General features: G+C 53.9%; 1 protein-coding gene across 3 annotated transcripts in view; it reads left to right on the forward strand.

The window, feature by feature from the left end:
- Positions 1–22,732, forward strand: part of LOC105184236 (COUP transcription factor 2) — a 63,800-nt gene that overhangs the window by 21,237 nt on the left and 19,831 nt on the right. For 2 of the 3 annotated variants that reach the window (XM_025301463.1, XM_025301464.1), the window contains exon 2: positions 6,442–6,600. In XM_025301463.1, coding sequence (XP_025157248.1) covers positions 6,442–6,600 — 159 coding nt within the window. The remainder of the gene's footprint in view (positions 1–6,441; positions 6,601–22,732) is intronic. The other variant, XM_025301465.1, reaches the window with a different exon arrangement.

Raw genomic sequence — 22,732 nt, forward strand, 5'->3', positions numbered from 1 at the left:
GGGGAGAGAGAGAGAGAGAGAGAGAAAGACGAATCTTTTTTCAAAAATTGCGACTCTGCATCGCTACAGTGAGCCGAGACGGATGGAACGCATGGCTGGGTAGAAGGAGAGAGAAAGCAAAGGGGGGAGGGAGAGATTAAGAAGGAACTCTCGAGGAGTTAATATTCCTTCATCGCTCTTTCTCCCTGCACGTTTCGCTACATTCCACTCTCGGATTCCCTTTTCCGACTCTCGCGCATTCCTGCATCCTTTTTACTCGGCTCTCCGCCAGCACGGTTATTTTCTCGCGATCTTCTCGTACACGAGTCGCTTCCTTCTTATTGAGACTGCAACGTTGAGCTGTCCAACGCGCACCGTCTCCTTTCCCTCCCCTCCCTTTCTCCCTCACCTTCGCCGCGCTATTATCCCGATTCTCGTCGAGTCGACGGCTTTTTTTTGCGGTTTTCGCCTCGCACAAGTGTCGCAACCTAGTCGATCGATCTTATCGATCGATCGCCGTGAATCCACATCGGTCGCATCGGTACCACGGGCGAAATTACTGCGACGGCTGCGAGAGGAGCGGCGCGATCTATTAAAATTAAATCAACTTCTCATTAAGCGCGGCAATAAGCCAATGGTGCCCTACGAGGGCCCTGCGGGCGACGTCGTTTTTGCAACGGAAGGCATTCACTGTCCCCGAGATATTAATATAGAAACCGCGAGCACCGCGCTGCGCGCTCTCCCGTGAACGGCGAATGGCGGGGATTAATCAATTAGGGGAATCGATCGACAGCTCTGTCGATTCTCCACGCTCGTTCTCGCCGCGGGGAAGTCGCGATTGAAGCGGAGCGAGCTGGCTGCGGTAACCTCCTCAAGGACGAATTCACTGAAACCGGCAAGGCATGATTGAGTTTCCAAGTGACACGAATGTGACACCTGTCAGTCGCGCGACGAGACTTTGCTTTCTCTCGCGGAATCTTGCGGTTAATGTCTACTCTCGCGGTAACGTCCGTTATTCGATTTCGAGGAGGAAAGTTGAGCGTACCGGGACGTGTGCACGCGTCCGCGGCCGGTGGTTTCTTCGCGCGAGTCTACTTCCGCCCGAAACATCCTTCAAGTGGAATATTCAGCGACGTTTCTCGAGTTAGGGCGGCCGAAAGTCGATTTACGCCTCCCGAACACCCCTCCCGAGTACCTTAATCCGCGACTGAAAGCGATGCCTTACGACGTCAGGCAGCCTGACTGTGAACGGATTAAGGGCGAGGGCGCATCCACCGTGGCCGCTTCGACCGACGCCGAGCGTCACGATCGCGAGGGTTTCGTCCCGCCGAGTGTTGGCACTTGGAACGCGCCGCGCGCCGACCGCGAAGGACTAGCCTGCGCAATGAAAATTCAATGACGCGAGCAATTTGAGCTCGGCGAGCGCGCAAGCTGCAATCTGAAAGTATAAACGGTAGTTGTGTGTTGCGAGCGAGCCAGCGAGCTTTCTTTCTCTCTCTCTCTCTCTACCTTTACCTCTCTCTCTCTCTCTCTACCTCTCTCTCTCTCTCTCTTTCTCTCTCTACCTCTCTCTCTCTCTCTCTACCTCTCTCTTTCTTCCTCGATTTCCTCCTACCCTCCTTTGTCATTCTCTTTCTCCGCCCGTCTGTCTCTTACTCTCATTCGTGGTCGTTTCTCGCTCTCTCCTTGGTGCTTCTCGTTCTTTCTTTCCTCCTCTCCCCCCTTTCTCTCTCTCTCTCTCTCTCTCTCTCTCTCTGCCTCTGTCCCCCACGCCACCACGGGGCTCACATGTGCTGCGTGGTCGTCCGGTGGTTGGCTCGCACAGAGTAATCGCGTAATTTGCGTGTAACGATGCAATTTGTAGTTATGGCGAGCTCTTTCTGTCTTTTTCTGCCTCTCTGCCCCGCTTCTCAGCCGACGTTTTTACCGGGTACCGGCGACATCGACATCGGCAACGAAATAACGACGATGACGACGACGACGACGACGACGACGACGACGACGACGACGACGACGACGGCACCCGAGTGCTCCAGAACGAGCAGGCCTCGTCAGCTCGTTAAGTCCGCCTTTCTAAGCCGTCATCGACGAGAGCTCGTTTCCCCTCGCACGCGGGCAAATCCTCGATCGCCGGTCGGCCGTCGTCGGCTCGAAACGCGTTACTTTTCGATAATCGTTTAATCCTTCTTTTGCTTCCTTTGCGGCGCGACAAGCCGCTGCTTGTCGAAAGGCGCGACTCGACGCTTCATCTTCCCGGATCAAGGCGACGACTCGCGCGCCTTTCTTACGCGATCGTTCGTGTTACCGGTATCGCGTCCTCTATCTCGACAGCGAGGGCGAGGGGGAGAAAGACAGAGAGAACGATGCCTCCGCGGCGGCGGCGGCGGCGGCGGCGACGGGATCCGCGGGATCGCGCGCGAGAAAACGAGAGCGTCAGGTACGGCGAGGCCGCGAATGACTTACGGATCGCGGAGCCGAGAGCGCAGGCCACCTCTTTATCTCGATTCGAAAGTTCGTGCGCAGCGGGCGTCCTGTTACGATATAAATTGCCGACTTAGCTCGGTATAACTACTTATCTATGTGTACGCGTCGTGCCATCGATCGCGATAGCCGACTTCGCTACACCTCTCGAGGAGGCTCTCGATCCAGCCTTCCTCCCTCTCGCCCGGGCCTCACCTGCGCGCTCGCGCCGAGTGCAGCCGCACGTAATCCTTGTGGAAGCGCGCGCACGCGATTCCCCGCCGATCCTCGAGCCTCGAGTATAAGTAATTTCAGCGCGAGCCGTATCGCGTCGCCCGCGAGCGTTACCGCCGCCGTCGCGAATTTGCGACGGAGGAACTGCGATATCCGCCCGCACCGCATAATTTCGTGGCGACGTGCTTACGTGTCGCATCGGCATTCAACGGGGCGGTGTCATTAGTTAAATTACGTGACAAATGCCGCGGCGACGCTGCGTAGCGCGAGGACCGACACGGCACCTTTCGTCGACACAAGGGGATAATCCTGCCGTTGTCGCGCTGTACGAGCGCGCGCGGCCGGGACGACGCCGACGGTGCGCCGTTGACTCCGGGCGAGATTGATGAACAGCGTTAATCGCCGCGGGATTCCAGATGATACGCAACATTTCCTTTCGGATATTTTCCCTCCCGGCGTTCATTTCGGGATTACTTAACGTTCCGTTACCTCCATATTCCGCCATTCCGTACTGTCTCATGAACCTGATTAACCTGATCATCTCTCTCTGTTCCACTTGCGTTTTATCTTGATCTCTCGATGAACAGGCCTGTTAATTATGCGTCATCAAACACGAATTTGAAACGCAGCGAATAAACGCAGTGTGCGACGTGTTTGTCAAGCAATTATGCTTGCTCACCTCGTCTGACTGACAAGGAAACATAGGGAACTCGGAAGTTCAAAAAATTATGAAACTTTGTGTGGAAGTAAAAAACAATTCATTCGTAACGCAAAACCATTTTTTCGCTCGTCGTTCGAATTCTAGTCTGAGAGGGTGAAATCGCCCTTCGAAAAAAAAATTATTTTCATTTTTAACGCGTATCTCTTAAAATACGAGGCATATATAAAAATAGTTTATATGAAAATTGTAGTGTATCTCATACTCTTTGCAATTGTGTGTTCAGATTTTGTAAAATTGACAAATTTAAACCCCCCCCCCCCCCCCGCCGTCCTTCAATTTTGCAAAATCTGATCTCTCTCTCTCTCTCTCTCTCTCTCTCTCTGATCCTGCTTGAATCATGAATTTTATGACGAATGTTCAATCTTAATCGTCGATTTGTGCCGACCTCTACCGAGACTCCTCAATCGATCGCAATGCCACACACCGCATCGCACCTCTTCGCTCCTCCGAAAATTTAATACGAGTCTCCGACTTTGTTTCGTTCGTGCTTACGAGCACACAGGTGAGCGCGCGCGCGCGCGCGCGCGCGGAGCCCGTTTTAATTAAACGCAACGCGCGGCCCGATCACCTTTTAACCTCGGCACGCTGCGCGCGCGTCCGCGTTGCCCGGTTCACGTGCGTGTCCCACGTGTTTTTACGACGCGGAGTTATTGCTCGCCTCGCTGTTTATTAAATCGAATTGTGTCGCGCCGGCCGTCGTGTCGCGCGTCACCCCACGGCAGTTCTTACCCTTTATCGAGGGCCCCCACCTCGCCGCCCCATTACCACTCACAATTAAGCTAACCGCTCATTAAGAAGCCGCTAGCACGGCCATTCGCGCGCCAATCAGAAGGGCGGCCGACCACCGGTCGGCTCCACGCGATACGATTACGTCACCTTCGCCGCTTCGCGGCTTTCCACGCAGGATACACGAATGGATTGATCTGGTCCTGTTCTCGTTAATGACGGAATTTGTCTCGTTAAAAACGATCACGTCAACGAAATCGAGTAGAGGTAAAAGTAACTCGAAAAGAGACGATCTCCCTAGCTCTGGTTTCGCCTCGACTGCCTGGGACGGCCCGACGACGGCAGTCCTGGTGAAACCGCTCGCTCTTCTCGAGTCGAGTGCGGGCCGCGACATCGCGCGTTTCGCGTTTCGCGAAATTATCCAGGCACCATCGATCACACGTCGCCTGTCGCGGATCGATATCTCGGAATAATCGGCGGCGAAAGCTTCGCCGGTGCCGACCGGCCGGCCGCAGGAGAGAGCAACCGGCGTGCGGCCGATCTCGTCGGGACGGCTATTGATAGGATTTTCGTGATCGAGTCCGTCGGCGCTCTCGACCACGCTCGTCGTGCGCTCATCCCCATCCGGAGGAGATGGCCTCGCGCATCCGCGCGCTGCCCACGTCGAGCCCAAGGTGCATCGGTCCCCCTCGACTCGGTCGCTGCAACGTGCATGTTACAGAATTTGCGTAATCACGTATCGTCCGAGCCCCCCGCGCTCTCCCGGCCGCTCCTTCCCCCCCGATCGCGCGCTACGCAATCCTGCGGTTTCTGCGCGTGGGCGCGCGCGTCCGGCAACGAGAGGGAAACTTAACGAGTTACTCCCGCGGGTATTAGTCCTCCTGTCGCGTTCGCGGCTGCTCGTAACACGCGCCCGGCCGGCTCCACCGATGGCTTCGGCCGATCTCCGACGCTGAGCGTCTTTCACGATCGTCGATCGCGCGCGCGCGCGTTATCCGTCGCGCGATCGCGCCGACCGTTGCGCGCGAGTTGACGCGGACGCGTCCACGCAGGAGGTAATTGGTCTGTTCTTTTTAGCTGCGCTACTGAACTGGTGCAATAAGTTAAAGTGAGAAAAAATAAAGTATCGTTGTCTCATTCTAACTGATTGCACTAGTTCGGCAGTGTGCAGTTCAAAAGAACAGACGAAATCTCTCGTGGCCGGCGGCGGAGGCTGCTGGATGTTTTCATATCGAGAGATATGAATCGGCCTCGCGATGCCCGACGATCGTAGTCGCTGTTGCTCGTCGGAGAAAGCTGCGTTCCAAGTCGCCGAGACGCTCGGATCGCTCGCTCGATATCGCTCGATTATCTGTTAGGGAAACTTTTCGTACTCTTCGTACTTGAAATCTTTCAGTTTTCGCGTTTATAGTTGCGGCAGCGTGCGAAGCAAGTGAAGAGCGCGGAAAAACGAAAAGACTCTCCGGTACCCGTAATATTTTGTCGCGACACGCTCGCTCCCCGAGACTGACGAAATTTGCTGCGGAGCGGCAACCCGATTGTCTCGGGTTTCCTGGCTCAATTGATTTCGCCCTGGTCTCGCTTTGTGCGCAGGGATGCGACGATTTCTCGAAAATATCGATAACGATATTATCGTCATTCAGAGAACCATCGATAACGATAATATCGATAATTTTGAAAAATATCGATATTTTATATGTTATATAAAAAAAATGTACACATATAGGGGTATGCGTATAAAGGGTATACACGAAAAATTTAAAAAGATCTTTTAAAAATGTTTATCTTCGTATAATTTATTGTCATATTCTTATTAGAAAATATATAATAAACCGCAGTCGTTTGCCGGAGATTACGGAGCATACATCGAGCAGGAGATTTATCACGGTTCAACGATTGAGGTGAAAATGATAAAAATGAGCGAATTTACTGGACATCGACCAATCACATAATATATATTCCAGTAAATTCACTCACTTTTCTAATTTTCATCTCGGTCGTAGAACGTAGAACCGAGAATAGGCTCCCAGAGCTGTAGCCGGAAAATACGAAATATCAGTAAAATTCATATCGACATATCGATTTTATCGGAGACAAGAAAATATCGATAAATATTCGATATTTTGTCTCTCGATATATCGACATTCCGATATTATCGATTTATCGTTGCATTCCTATTTGTGCGTCACTTGCGACCGATGAATCACCATCATTGTTGTTGTTGTTGTTGTTGAATGCCCTGCGGAACGGGAATGGAAAAGAACCTGAGCGGATTTTTTGCTGGGAATCACAATTAATACGAGCGCTCCGCTTGCTTGCAGGTTGCAAGAGCTTCTTCAAGAGAAGCGTCAGGCGGAACCTGACGTACTCGTGTCGGGGGAACAGGAACTGTCCCATCGACCAGCATCATAGGAACCAGTGCCAGTTTTGCCGCTTGAAGAAGTGCCTGAAGATGGGCATGCGCCGGGAAGGTATGCATTGTACTGAACCCTTCTTACGGATTTATTAGCGTTAGTTCTCGCCGGGTGATCGCATCGAGAGCCGCCTAGACGGCGTCGCACACGTCCGGCGGAAATTCTTCGAGAAAATATTGCGAGCGCCGATTCACCTTTTCTTCGCCGAGGAAAATTTCACGCGAGAACTCGAGATGCAAATCCCGCTCGACCGGCCGCGCGATCGGCAGAGCGATCGTTATTTTGCTCGATCATTCGTTAGAAATTATACGAAGGTCCTTGCGAAAGTCTTGATGTGTCAACCCGGGACGTTGGAATGCTTTTCTATCGGAGTCTCGATTTCGAATTTGTCCAAGTCACAGTATAAGAAAGAACAGTAAGTTCAGCTCGGTGGTTTTTTTTGCTCAGGTGCTACAAGATTATCGCCGTGTTATCGGTTGTGTGCGGGTTATAATTTGAATGACAATGAATAGTAGCTAAAACAGATTTATCGCTGTTTCTCAATATTTACTGTCAAATCTATAATATACATTATAAAATAATATAATATAAAAATATGAACTATTATTAATATAATATGTTAATAATATTATAATTAATAATATACAGCATATTACGAATTATAATATAGAAAGATGTATATATATATATATACGGGGTGCTAAATTTCAAATGTAACAGGTAAAAAATCTCGGAAACTAAATGATATTGAGGTCCGCCTTTTTTTTTTTCTATATTGTATCGTTTCGAAGGGGACACACATTTTGATTAAAACAAAATTTAACACACTTTGCAAATTTAAATTTGCACTTTTGCAGTTTATTATGCAACATTTATACCCACCTCTTTCATTCATTTTACTGATTTGAATGAAACAGCAATATTATATTAAAAATTCGGTCATATGGTCACAATCGCTGCTTACAGAGTTACACATTTTGACTGAGCTATTGGCCGCCATATTGTTGGTTGTGCAGTTCGGTCGCAGCGCGACAAACGACCTACTCGCACTATTTTGTGCTGAGTGAACCTACTGTTCTTTCTTATACTACGTCCAAGTCGTTAGTCGGGATGCAATTTCTCTGATTCGAGAAGCAGGCAGATAAAAATGTCACGGCGCATGCGATATCTTTTCCCGAGGATCCGGTTGCTCATTGAATCGCGTTTGCGGGTCATTTGCAAGGAAAAACGGCAAGTCGTCGTGACGAGGCGATGTTTCTCCTGTATATATAAAACGACGCCTTAAGCGTTCGAAGCGGCATAATGGATCGACACATGTGCCGAGCGTGTCGAGGTCGAAGTGCACGACGGCGAAGACGTCTCCGTTTGTTCGTCGCGCTGTTCTTCGAGACGAGGCACGCGTCCGCGATCCGACGGCTCGCGAGCTATTCGCGATGCCGAGAGCGAGCTGCGCTCGACGCGAGCCCACTTCCTGGTTCTCGTTGCTCGCTCCGTTGCCGCCGTGCGAATCTGGCCGTCTCGCGACTATCCGCTATCTGGAGAAACGTCGCGTCGCCGGGCTATCGATTCGATATGATAACGTTCGCGAGATGCGACTCGCTGTGATCACCCGTTAAACTCTCCGTCGCACGGCTCTCACGGCCCCCGAATCGAGCTCTCGCGATACTCCGCGCTTCTCCTAACCGATCGACCTGCGGAATATACGTCACTCTGCGTCTGTTATTTATACCTTGTGCATACGCACGGCGTACGCAGAGAAGTATGCGAAAATTGACGCTTCTCTGAGCGCATTCCTTGACGATTGATCAACGAGGAATTTCACAATCTCGCTCGTCTTATCATGTTGCATTGTGAAATCATTCACGTTGACCTGAGCTTTCGTTACGGTTAAGTTTCTAACTTGAGTAATCTATCTTCACGATCCCCCGACTGTGTGCGCGGTTTTACGCGGCGATGCATGAGCGTTATTTCGCACGTGGAAATTCCGCGAAAACAATCGCAAGTGACGAGTCCAGCGCACCGTCAGCATCAGGTGAGCAGATATCGGTTAGACGTTGGACCTTATCAGCGCGGATTCGCGTTATCGACGTCGAACGCGCACAGCGTTCCCCGTAATTTTTCGGCCAAGTGCGCGGTGCACTCCGTCGCGCGGCGGCGACTTTTTAATTGCGGCTGCTCGTGGAAAGGCCGCGAGAGGTTCCCACGCCTTATCCCCCGCCCGCGATTCCACGTTCCTCCGCTCTTGAACTTGGCTACTCGCGCGGCGCGCCGATAACATCTAACCTTGTTCCGCCGCGCGCACGAGGACGAGAGGAGGCGCTCTCGCTGGTGGTCATCGGCTCTCGCGGCCTGCCCAGGTGTGCGCGCAGCCACTTCCGTCCGTCTGCCCCGAAGCGCCCCCGCACCCGCACCCGCACCCGCGCTCGTAAACCCGCTGAATCGCGCGTTTTTACGCGCGGCGCGGCCGCACGCGTCGGCCCGAGAGAAACGCGCGCGCCGGCGCGACGCGGCGCGGCGTCTCCGGAGGAAAACACCTTCGACGGGGACGAGCGAATCAACGGGAATTATCGACGCGTCTTCTGTCCTTCAAACTCGGCCCGTCGGAATGGCTGAGCGCGAAAGATCGACGAATGCGAGAGCCTCGACGTAGCGAGATAATTCATCTTATTGATAAGGTATCTCGTTTTAATCTTTGACCCTCTCTCAAAGATAACTCCACCTTGTCGGAGTCCAGCGATACACGGAGAGAAATGGCCGATAAAAAGTATTGCGAAATTTCGCAAGCGGCCAATATATCGACGTTTTGCCTCTTACGGTGCCTTTCATGTGTGTGCTTGTACACATTTTTACGATTGTTTGCACACCGCCAGAAAATTTGATATCTACATATCTAAAAATTTATTTTCGTGCGTTACTGAAAAATATGATGAAATTCGAAAAGATTTATACGAAAAATTAGCTGCGGTATTCCCTGCCCCCCCCCTCTCTCCCATGCGCGGAGGGTCAATTAAGCGGCACTCAACGTCTACCTGCGTATTTCGAGAGTCTATCATCCCGCCGCGAGCATCCCCCGCGAAAGGATGGTCCTTCCTCTCTCCTGTCGAGCTGCCTCGCGACTTCCCAGTCCTTTGGCGTGTTCTCGGGTCTCGCGAGCGAAACGTCGTAGTTGCACTTGGTGAAAGAAGCCCGCGCACGATTATTCGCACGAGACTCGCGGCGTCGGCGGTGGCGGCGGCGGCGGCGGCGGCTCGTCCGCGGCGCACTTTTTCCCACAGGAACGTACACGAGAAGCGCGGAGAAGACGTCGCGTTTTCTGCCCTGTCACAGCGACATCCGCCCATTATCCGCGATGATGCCCCGCTCTTTGATAATAATTCGAGTCGCTGGCGCGCGCGCGCGAGCGGGGCACGTAACTCTGTATACACTCACCTGGCCTCTGGCGTATGTACGCTCGCACGAAAGGCGCGCGGCAACGAAAGAGAGAAAGAAAAAGGGCAGAGTAGGCGGCGGGTAGCGGGAAGAGGAGGGCTAGGCGGAGGAAGCAGAAGACGAAGAAGAAGAAGAAGAGGAAGAGGAGGAGGAGGAGGAGGAGGAGGAGCAGGAGGAAAGAGAGAAGAAGAAGAGTGCGCGAAGGGCGGATGGCCGCGAAAGGGGGGCGGTGGGGCGGGAGGGGCAAGACAGGGGCAAGAGGGGTTGCCGGCAGCGACGGCGGGAGCTGCAGCGGCGACGGCGGTGACGGCGGCGGCGGCTGCGGCGGCGGCAGCAGCAGCAGCAGCAGCAGCAGCAGCAGCAGCAGCAGCAGCAGCAGCAACGGCAACAGCAACGGCAGCAGCAACGGCAGGAGTACGTCGGGAGGAAGTTGAGGAAGAGTGCAGCAGGACGGGAGGGAGGGGGAGGGCTGCAGGAGCGAGAGGAGAGTAGCGGCGACGAGGAGGAGGAGGAGGAGGAGGAGGAGGAGGAGGAGGAGAGAGAACGACGGCGCGGTGAAGGGCGCGCGAAGCGCGGGGCGCATGGAGCGGCGGGGAGGGAGAGAGGCAGAGGAGAACTAGAGAGAGAGGGAGACGATGGTCCGAGGTCAGCGGGGTGCATGACCTTACCTCGGGGGCCCCTTCCTTCCGTGGGGCCCTCGAGGCAGACAGGATGCGCTGAAGATTACCCCGTAGATACTGTCCGCGATGATTACAGAAATCTAGGAAGCCGCTCAATTTAATTAACCCTTAATTGCGAGCGCTCGGGACGGGAGATGGCGCGTTTACTCCGGGACCGGCGCTTTCCCTCCCTCCTCCCCCTCCCCCGCCACCTCGCCAACCATCCTCCCCGTTCCTCTTGTCTATTCGAGGATGATGATTATGATGATGATGATGATGATGATGATGATGATGACGACGACGACGATGATGATGACGGTGATAGTAATGATGTCCGTACGTGCGCGCGCGTGTATGTGTGTGTGTGTGTGTGTGTGTGTGTGTGTATGTGTGTGTGTGTGTGTAAATCTGTCGTATGTTCTTTGCTTGTCGCGCTCGCGCGCGTCGATGCATGAGTTATCGCCTCGCGATCAGCCCTGCACTTTCCTCCAAAGGCGAACGCGTGAGCGAGAGGACGTCGAGATCGAAGGGACACGCGTTGTGAATCCTGAACCGGACACACACCGGGGCTTCTGTGCGGGAAGGATATCAGCGAGCTGCTCAGTCGAAGGTAACAGGTCTCGCGAGTCAGCCTGGATTTCGCCATGATTTTGCATCCTGCGAAAATCATACTTTTCTGCATCTCTAATAACCCCGTGAAGATGATCCTTCGCGGTATGTTAATAAGTGGCTTTTAACGCATTTAAATTATGCCCCGTGCATCCTGACTAGAGTCCCGCACAATGCATTTCCACGCGACGCGATAGCGTCTAAGTTTTTCGAGTTCACCTTCTCGCGGAAAAGACGCGTGCACACATTAGCACGTGTGTGTGTGTGTGTGTGTGTATGTGTGTGTGTGTGTGTGTGTGTGTGTGTGTGTGTGTGTGTGTTGTTAGTCGATTTTTTCCGGTGCACGAGTACGGAATTGGAGATTAGTTTTATCACGTTGAGCACTTTTCAGTTGGTCGCGCAGCTATCGAGTGTACCAATCGCGATGCGCCGATAGCGCTCGCGACTACAAGGCTCCGTTACGTACTTAATACGCTCGTTAAAACGAGGAACTTAGAAACGCATTCGTTCAGCGGCGCGCACGTTTCTCTTCATAGTCGCAATAAATCTGCGCTGTTTATTTTACAAGCCGCAGCTGTTGCTTCGCGCCTCCTCTCTCGGTATCTTTGCTCAGAAGAAGGAAAACGCGACGGAAAGAAGAGAGAGAGAGAGAGAGAGAGAGAGAGAGAGAGAGGGAGAGACAGAGAGAGAGGAGGAGGGGAGCGAGATGGGAAGGGGAGGGAGCAACAGCGCTCGATATCCCGTGCATCCAAATGGCCGCTTGGCTGTAATTTATAAACGCGTACACCCAGCTAATTAACCCATTTACGCTCGAGCGTGCTTCCATCGCGCGCGCGCGCGCATTACCGATGTAATGTCGAAAGAATTGTCGACGCGCGCGAGCTAAACAAGTGAAAGATTACAGTTTCTCGTTGGCCCGATTTTACCGCGCGCCGCGCCGAGAGGCTTCACGTTGCAGCCTCGAAATTACCGAAATCAAACACGCCAGTTGGCGCGTTCACGAGGTATCCGACTTTGACGGTGAAATACCCCCGAATTTTCGCCCTCCCCGTGCTAATCGAGACATCGAGACTCGAGCAGAGCTCGCTCGAGACTGAAAGAGCCACTCGCGAACTACCCGCTCATTTTTCCCCGGCATTTCTCGCGTACGCTGAATTCCGTGAACCCTCACATAGACGCGTATCGTCTGACGTTTGTTAACACCGGGACAAAAGGAGACAGAACACACGACGACGACGACGACGACGACGATGACGAGGATGAAGAGGAGGAGGAGGAGAATGAGATGGAGGATGAGGAGGAAGAGGAGGAGGGAGGTGGGAGTCGAGAGGAGACGCGGAGAGAACTCGAGAGGCAAATAACCCTAATTTCATCGTCGGAGACCTGCATTCAGAAAGTCATTATCAAACGACCGTCCCGCACGCCCGTTATAATTACGCGGGCGTTGCACAACAGAAATGTATCGAACCGCCTCGCTCTCGCTCTTGCTCTCGCCCTCGCTCTCGCTCTCGCTCTCGCTCTCCGCCTCCTCTTCCACCTCCTCCTCCTCCTCCTCCTCCTCCTCTTTCTCTTTCCCTCCGCTCTCTCCTCTCATTCTGCTTTCACGCTCTTTCTCCCTGCCCGTCGCCGTCGTCGCACACACACACACACACACACACACCACGCAGCGGCGGCGGTGGTTTCTTTCTCTTTTCTCTTCCCGTTCTCACGTCCTTTATTTGCACGCGTTTCGCGCCGATCACTCGCTCCAGCCTGTCTACGCACATGCCTGCGCGCCGTCCGTCCGTCTGTACATACATCGGCAGGCATTTCGCTTTCTTCCCGATCGCTCGCGATTACTCGCGATATTCTAATAATTGCGCAATAATCCCGCCGCGAGTTCTCGCGTTCTTGATCGTTACCTTTTTCCCCGCCGATTAAACGGTTTATCGCTCCCAATAACGATCACGTATCGACGGCAATTATATCGCGAACCAACTATCCCCCTCCCCTCCCCCCCTCTCTCTCTCTCTCTCTCTCTCTGTCGGACATGGCGGATTATTTACGTTAATTTCGCGGCTCTCACTGCGCGCGGTTACCCCGATAACGTGACATGCAACTTACCTCCTACTTACTAGCTTACACGTTATTCTGTCACGTTAATTTTGCAGTCACTCAGTGCCTGTCAGAGCAGAAGGAAAGTGCTCGGACTGTCTCGCGGATCTGCACGATCGATCGCGAGTGTCATTTTGTGGACATGCCTATTTACGTGCATGTACTCTGAGACGTCTTTTACAGCGCATTTTCTCGCCTCGCACGTCGTCGTTTAAAATGGCTGCAATGAGGAAGGCACGAACGGTAGCGTGAAGAGTTGTCGCGTGTACTCGCGAGACTCATTAATAAACTTCTCGCCCAATTATCGCTCTAGCGCTATCTCGCCGACGAATTCTCGCGACTCGATCGTGTCCGTTCGCCGTCGCGCGCGGGATCGCACACCGAACGAAATTAAGCAGCGCGTAATTTACCGCTAATCACACGGGCCGTTCTCACGGGGAGATTCTCTCGCGAGCGGGACCGGCGAGACTCGACGTTACTCAGAACTCCGTACTCGACGTATCCGCGTGCGGAGTGCCGGCGAGCCCGGACTTATCAATCTATCTACCGCGCGATCGGCCGATCGATCGATCGACTCTCGGCCGCCGGCCAGCCGGCCGATCAGCGCCTCCCCGCTCCCTCTCCCGCTGCCCTTCCGCCGCCCTCTGGTTGCGAGTAATCGTATATATTCGCAACCGCGCGGATCTCCAGCAGTTATGAAATCCACCGAAGAGAAGAGTCGATAATCCAGCACGCACACACACACACACACACACGCGCGCGCGCGCGCGCGCACACGTGGATCACGGGGATGCACGTATAAGTGGCGGCGCGCGCGGATTTCACTTATCTCTCTCTCCCGGCGTCGAAGTTCCGCGGGCCGATGCAACGACGGCCATTATGGCCGCATTAACTGAAATTAGACATTGTTTCCCTTGCCGGGGTGGAACACACGGTGCTCAACAATGGGGGAGAGGACGACCACGGGTAAGGCGCGCGCGGCCACGGGGTGAGTCAAAATGGCAAGAGAGGGCGACCGGGGAGGAGAAGGAGGAAGGTAGCGGACGAGAGAGAGAGAGAGAGAGAGACAGAGAGAGAGAGACAGAGAGAGAGAGAGAGAGAGAGAGAGAGAGAAATAAAGAGACATGAGGCTGGGGGTGGAAGTCGAGGAGGGAGGAAAAAATGCGCGCGAGATGGCCACTCCGGGGAATGCCCTCCTGTCCTCCCCGCCCCTTCTCTCCTGGCTCTCTGTCTAGCCTTTACTCTTTCTTCCTCTCTCTCTCTCTCTCTCTCTCTCTCTCTCTCTCTCTCTCTCTCTCTTCGTCTCCATTTATCTCGTTCTCCCTCGCTCTGTCTTCGCCAGCGTGCGCCGGCGAGAGATTGCCGATATTACGGCAGGGTCAGGATCGTGACTTTAATCAATTAGCGGGGTTTCTCGGACCCGGGAAATGATTAGTAATCCGGCCGGCAGCCAGACTCTCTCGGTTCTCGACATAGCCGGAGAGGAGGAGGCCCTCCTCCTCTCCTCGCCCGCGCGCTCTTCCTCTCGTTGCTCGTATCATCCGCGACCGGGGGGATAAGAATACGCGTTCGTACGCGCGCGGTTTCGCCGATGAGGCGCACGAGGAAGTAATTGACGAGAGAAAATCAGCCTATCTTCGCGAATGATGCTCATTACTTTGCCGGGCCCGCTGGGAAACCAGCCGCCAGAGATTTATGCCAGAGGACTCATTCTCGCGCCGGCCGAGTTTCACGTGAAACACGGACGACGACTTCGCCGCCGATGACTCGAGCACTCGGCGGAGGAACCCTCCTTCTCGAACCTTTCTTCCTCGTTCGCGAACCCATGTTCCTGAAATTTTCATTCGTCTCGTTCGTTTTTCGCGCAAAGCCGGTAATTCAGTCGTGTCTCCGGCGAATTATACGCGACGCGGCAACGGACTATCCTGCGACTTTCACCGAGACGGTCGTTATCGTGACATTGTAGCCGCGCAGAGATAACATACGATAGAAAATACGCACAGCGTTAACATGAAGGTAACGACACTGTCGTCGAAAGTCGCATGGTGAGCTTATCGGATTTTACACTCGTGCCTCCGTGTATTCTGGTCGTCGGAAAATCAGTCCCGTTTTGCCTGAGGAGAAGCCGCGAGAAACTCACGCGCCTGCGTGAAAGGAACGGCCGGCGTTCGAAAAATCCGCGAGACAAGAGCCGGCGCGAAATATACCGTTACGACGAGAGATTAATGTCAATACATAACGGCGGTAACGCGACAGCGACGAGTCCTCGCGTCGCTTCGCGTCGCTTCGCGCGCCGATAACGACGACTCGATCGGTCACGCATCCTCCCCCGAGGCTGCGGAAAGGCTCGTGGAAATGTGGACGACTTTGACGGGCTTCCAACGTTAATTACGATTAATAGCAGCGCGCGCGTGCGCGCGCGTGACCTCTCAGCGTCGCTCTGCTCCACTTGACCGCCGCTATTTTCTAGGTCGTCATGCGCGATCTACTTCTTTTTCTTTTTGCGTCCCCTCCGTTTGCGAGAGAAGCGCGAAGGTAGATGCGCGTCGGCTAGGCTCTGAACTGAATTTCTGCCTCTCGCGACACGCGTTCTCCAGCCCCGACGTCCCGAGCGCGAGTAACGAGAGAAATGGCGTGCTTGGAAAGTAAAGAAGGGAGGAAGAAGACGACGCGAGATACGACTCGGGATTCCTTTCGAGTCGCGGGCATGGAAGAGTTAACGTCGCGACGACGCGACGCGGAGGGATACCGTTCGCCGAACGGACTGGAGAAATTTTCATCGATCGAGCGAGAGAGAGAGAGAGAGAGAGAGAACGTTCCTAGCGCGCGTCGTCGACACGCTAAGCGACCATGCTTCCCCATATTTACCCGTATAATCTCTTTCCGAGCATTAAAATACAAAGTAGGCGCATTACCATGACAAAACTGTCGGGTCAAGAGAGCCTGACACCGTCTGTGGGGGATTACGATCGGCGGCCGAGTCCGATATGCATATTCAGCGGTGCAAGGTCCACCTTGTGTGCGTAAACTCGCGCCTTTTGTTCATCCTCGGCCAATCCGAGCTCGCCGCGGCTTTTCCATTCGATCGTCAACACGCCTATTTTTATTTTCTCAGATTCACGCTCGCGCTGAATTGCCGCCTTTGAATATGCGACGAGTCTCCGTGCGTGCGCGTCCTCAGAAATTCGATATTGAATTCAATTTGCGCTCCGGATTCGCCTCGTCATTGATGGTGCGCGCGTCCTGGAGAGCGAGAGCGTTAGAATCGCGTACGCTTTGTACGGGCAGACGAATTTTTGCCTTTTCCTTCGTCGAGGCTACTACTTGTATTACTCTCGCTAGTGGCTATTACGACGGCAAAATGTGTACATCTGTCTTGTCTGATGGATTTGTTTGAATTTTTATATCGCAGCTTTCGCGCTGCGAATCGTCCTTGGCTTTTCTTCGCGATCGATCCGTGAAAATTCGTCTACTTCGCGTGCGAAGTCGCACATTTTTGCATTTATTTTAATATTTCAATACTGATGGAATAATGTACAGAGTGTCCGGGATATTTTGGAAGCAAAAAATAGTGAAGATTAATCAAATCAAATTGAGAAAAATGTCAAGTGCCATTTCGCAAAAATCGCAATAGTTATTAACCCCTTCTGTGGCAGAGCAAAATTCAGTAAAATGCACTGAAACCGCCCCACAAAAAATGACGGGGCGGATTTTTTCAATAATTTGTATACTTCAGTTTTTTGGTCGCTGAGGCCGAATTTGAGGTTAAAATATAGAAATTCACTAAATGTTTAATCGTGCCACTCACGGCACGGTTTCGGCTGGACGCACCGGTGCGTCCGTGCCACGGAAGGGGTTAATGATTGAAAATGACTACGCTTCTAGATAGAAGCTCTTTTAATTGATAATTTTGCGTACTTATTTGCAAAATGGTAAAGGACTTTTTTTTGTTCAGAATGACCTAATCTACAATTGTATGACAGCTATTGTGTCTAGCGACAGGTTCAAGATTCAGGGTTCAAAGTTTAATACACTCATATCTATCGCTAGACACAATAGCCGTCATATAATTGTAGATTAGGTCATTCTGAACGAAAGAGTCCTTAACCATTTTGCAAATAAGTACACAAATTTTCAAGTTATCAATTAAAAGAGCCTCCAGATATGATTATTAATAGCTTAATAACTGTTGCGATTTTTGCAAAATGCTACATGACTTTTCTCCTCAGTTTGATCTGATTAATCTTCATAATCTTTTTCGTTTCCGAAAGATCCCGGACACCCTGTATATATCCGTATCTATTTATATTTACACAATAATATATTTATATCGGGTACATGTTATTAATGATCGGAAAGCTGGTGTTAGAACCGACGACAGAGCGCAGGCAGGCGATGTCGAAGTAGACATCGACGCAGGACATGGGGATTAATAGACGAGCGAAGAGGCGAAAATCCGTGCTGTGATTGTTGTTCGTCCGTATGCTCTCGTTGGCAAAATCTAAAATTAGACCCATTCGCGACTGAAAATGAACGACTCTCGGCTCGGGACGGCAGCTGGTCAACACGAACGGTGACCTCAGGGCCTCTCGGAACACCGAGCTCGCTGTTCCAATGAGAATGTGAAAGTTCAGCTGCAAAAGGCTCGCGCTACACGCGCCGGCTTTATGCGCAACGTCGCGCTACGCGCTCTCTCGCACACACACACACACACACACACACACACACACTCACACGATCGTCTGTTTTCCCTGGTCGCGTTTGTCCATGATTAGTGAACATTAGCGGCGCGTCCTCCGGTCGATTTAAGGTACTCGACGATCGTACACGAATTCTGCGACATTCGAGTATTTGCCGTTCGCTCGCAGTGCAGCGGTGGGCACCGGCGCGAGTCACTTATCGATCGTAGTAACGGCAAACATATTCTCCCACGAGCTAACGACAAGAAGGTAATTAATTACAATCGGCAGGAACGTCAAACGCCTCCGCGCGAAAACGTTGCGCCACGGCGCGCGTGCGCGCGTTTGTAAAATATCGTCGGCCGTAACTCGCGTTTTTCTCCTAAAGCGCCGAACACATGGCGATACACGCGCTCTGCCTCTTAGCGCCACGAAAATCATTAATTACACGTTCGAGTATCTCGCCTGTGCGCTTCGGGCGCAGTCGTATATCGAGGTCGTCCGTCGCCCCGCCCAATTAAATTTCCCTCAGCGAGTATCTCACGCCGCCGCTCCGGCCGTTTCCTTCGATTCGCCATTTCCGCCAGGCGACGATGACTCGACCTAGCGATTTCTTCCTAGGCTGAAGGAACATTTCTTTACCGGACAAGCGTGGACTGGCCATCTTCACCTTCATCTCACCTTCTATCTCACTTGAGATACCGCTAATAATTCGCGGCGATAAGAGAACGTAAACAGACGAGACCTGGGTCCGAAAGTCAAAGTCTGGCATTTCTCTACAAAAGTAACTCGAGTACCTCGCGATTGATTCTTCTCGTCGGTGCGGAGCGGCGAGTATCGCGGACCTGCACCGACCAGAATTTCCTCGGATCCTCGAGAGAGAGAGAGAGAGAGAGAGAGAGAGAGAGAGAGAGAGAGAGAGAAAGAGAGAGAGAGAGAGCTATCGCGCCGAGTCCTTCGCCGACGTCTATCACGCGAAAGCTGCTTCGCGCCGCGACGCGACGCGAGGCAGGTGAGTTCCGCCGCTATTTGCATCGGCCGGTCCTTCCTCGCCAATCTTTCTCTCTCTTTCTTGCAGACACTCTCCCCTTTCTCCGTCGGCCTGCATCTACCCGCGACGCCCGCGGCAATTGCGCCGATCCCTCGAATACGTGTTAATAAGTGGTGAGACTGCGGCTAACCTGAGGTTAAAGCACGCACGCACGACACGGTGTTTGCGTCCTCGTCGTCGCGCGTCGACGCCTCGTTTTTTATCCGCGCAGGTACTCCCCTCTCCGTGTCGGTCGCGAAATCGCGAACTCGTACGGCCAGATTGATTCGCGGCGCGGATATCACCGCCCCCCTTCGCATCCCTGCTACCCCGCACCACCGAGGTTTTCTTTCGTGCGCCGGCTTTCATTAAATCGCCATTTATCACCGCCGCTCGTGTCCGCTACGTACGGTAACTTGATTACACATTCACGCGGCGATTCGATACACGCCGGCAAGCTCGACAAAGCCCCGACGTATCCGGTATCGACAGGGACATAAATTCCGCGAGAGACAGAGGGAAAGAGAGAGAGAGAGAGAGAGAGAGAGAGGGAGACTCGCGCGAGTACTTAAATTCTTCAATAATTCTATAATATCGCTACGGGGAAACGCGCACTTTCACCGCGCTCACCCCGCGCCCCACCCCGCGCCTCGCGATCCGATAGCGCGAATGATGATAAATCTCTCGTAAGAAGCTCGCGAGCCGACGAGATATTTATCCCGCGAATATGCCGGATGATACTAAATCAGATTCCAGCCGCCCGTGTCGATGTCGGTGTCGGCGTGTGTGCGCGCCGTGCGTGTGTCTTAAATTACGGCCGAAGTAAGAAGAAGTCCACGACGTGAGGTGAGAAGAATACGGGCGCGTAAGCGTGCGATACTCTCTGCAAGCCGAGAGTACGCAGACGGTCTGTCTTTCGTGCGCGTCGGTCTCCGCGAGCCATCATCATCTTCCTCCTCCTCCTCCTCCTTCTCCTCCTCCTCCTCCTCCTCCTCCTCCTCCTCCTCCTCCTCCTCCTCCTCCTCCTCCTCCTCCTCCTCCTCCTCATCATCGTCATCATCGGTCAACATCATCGACGTAAAACAGCGTGGGAAAGCGACGTCGTGCCTGGCGACCCGGCTTGCCGGTCTTGCGAGGATGCCACCGATTTTTCAGGATCACGCGTAGCACGCGAGAGAGACAGTTCGCCGATTCGACCAGGTGAATCACGTGCCGCGGGAAACGCGCTGCGAACGGGCGAGAGTTTAGAGAGAGCCAGAGAGAGGGAGAGAGAGAGAGAGAGAGAGAGAGAGAGAGAGAGAGAGAGAGAGAGAGAGAGAGAGACGCGGGAGACGGACAGTAGGTCAAAGGCGCGGCCGGAAAACTGGAAGGACACCGCGAGGAGCGACCGCGAAACTCCCCGGGCCGAGGAGTCGAGGAGGAACGGAGGAGAAATTCCAACGACGAAGATTCTCCCACGTCCACACGCACGGACGATGCGTGCCGCAGCGACTCGCGTTACTCGCGTTTTCGCGGCGATTCGGCCGCGGTAAACGACGGCTTGGCGGCGGCGGGCGCTCTCGCTTCTTTTTTCTTTCTTTTACCCCCTCTCTCTCTCTCTCTCTCTCTCTCTCTCTCTCTCTCTCTCTCTCTCTCCCTCTTCCTCGTACGGGGGGAGGCTCGATCGCGATGAGGCCTGGGGAAGACGCGCGCGGTACCCGATATTAACGCCTAACGAGCGGGTATAATCCCCGGCCGACGCCAGGCGCGTATCGCGGCGCAACGCGGCCATGCGGCGGATTAACGGAAACGCGGACGGCGCCGTTCGGCGTAACCGATGGAGCCGCTCTCGCGATGCAAGGCTGACATTTCGTTTATCATGCGACACAAACGTATTCGCCGGACGCGCCGATCGGCTGCCCGCGCGGCTTTTCTTCAAAAAGCTGACGTTAAGTCCCTGAACATCTCCTCCCCCTCTCTCCGGGCGCGTCGTTCGCTCATCATCGCGCACCGTCGCGCGCACACTTTTCCGTCGTCTCCGTCTCCCTTTTTTCGAGTTTCCTCGAACTAAATCACCGTCGCGAGTGCGCTCGCTCGCTCGCTCGCTCGCTTGCTCGCGATGGAACGAGGTCGCGCGGCCAAACGCGAGACAGAGAGCACGAGGAGTCCCACGTTCGGCGCGTAATTCACGCACGCGAGCCGGCGTGCACGGCCGGCGCATTATTCACGGCAGGGCTAACCCATAAAACTCTAGTTGCTCGTTCCTCTCGTCCGCTCGCTCGCGAGAGCTCGCTCGTTCACTTGCTCTTCTCTCGGCTATGAAGCGCGCGCGAGAGAGCTCGATCATAGAACCAGTCGCGCGCGCGCGCGCGCGCGCGTGCAAGAGCGAGTTCGGCGGAGAGAGACCCGCGCTTACGAATCACCGCGGCGGGCGGAGGTGAACGAAAGCAGATATTAATAACGCGCCGCGTACATGATTGTTGCGTGGTCCCACCTTCGCCTTCTCCCGTTCTCCTCTTTCTCTCCCTCTCCTCTCTCATCGAGGCGCGCTCCACCTCTTTCCGACCGCTCTCTCTCTCTCTCTCTCTCTCTCTCTTTCTCTCTTCCTTCCTTGTTCTCCCCTTTTCTTCTCCTCTTTCTCTCTATCCCTCTTTCTCTCTCTTTCTCCTGGTCGTTCCTCGACGAGTTCGCCCGGGTCGCTCGTTTCTCCATGCCTTCCTCAACCTTAATGTTGCTCGTATAGCGTAAGAGCATAGCGTGGAGTAGCATGCGAGAGAGCCGGGGCCTCGCCGCGAGCAGGCACCGTGGGAACCTTAGGCGGGCCTCACCGCGCGCACTCGCTCGCTCGCGCGAGCGCGCGGGGCCCTGTTCTGGACGCGTGTAACCTTGTAACCTCCACCGACCTCTCCCTTTCTCAATCTCCGTCTCTTCCCATCCTGGCCTCCCCCTCTCTCGCGCGTCTTCTTCTCTCCTTCTTCCGCTCGCGGCCGTCTCGCGAAATCTCCTCTCTCCGAGCCCCCTCATTCTCTTTCTCTCTATCTTTCTTTCACCGGACGTCTCGATCCTCCTCGTCCTTCTCCTCGTCGGGCCTCGTACACGCCTCGTAACGACGCGACAGGCCGCGGAGGATCCCGGACAGACGAAGATGCGATCTCGATCTCGGGGCGACGGCGACGCGGAGAGAACGTCGGGGCGCCGAGGACGATAGAAACGACGACGATGACGGCGACGGTAAGGTGCGCCTCGGAAGACACGGAGCTTCGACTTGGAGAGCGCGGCGCGCGATACGCGGTCTTGATTGCGATAAATGTAGCGTAATAAATTTCATACGCGTCAGCCGCGCTTCGAGAGGATCGCTCAGGCGCGCCGTCGTCGATCGCGCCCGCGATAACGTGGACGCGGGCGCTCTCGTCGTTAAGGCCGATCAATAATAAATTTCGCCGTCGAAGCCGTAAATTCCGACGACGGCACAAGACGGGACAGGCTCGCTCGTCGGCCGTCCGCTTTTCCGAGGAGAGCGCGCGCCCTCGAAAGTTGCGATAATTGGATCCACGCTCCACCGGAATCCGCCGATTGACAAAAAAATGTCCCTCTCCCCCGTGCGAATTCTTCATCGCCGATCGTCCGAATTGGCCCCCAACTGACACGTAGAACACAGCGACGACGGTGAACGACGATACTGTCCTACTAACGGGCCTCATTAATCCTGACACTGACGC

Source organism: Harpegnathos saltator, unplaced genomic scaffold, assembly GCF_003227715.2.
Source record: "Harpegnathos saltator strain DR-91 unplaced genomic scaffold, Hsal_v8.6 scaffold425, whole genome shotgun sequence".
Lineage (NCBI taxonomy): Eukaryota > Metazoa > Arthropoda > Insecta > Hymenoptera > Formicidae > Harpegnathos > Harpegnathos saltator.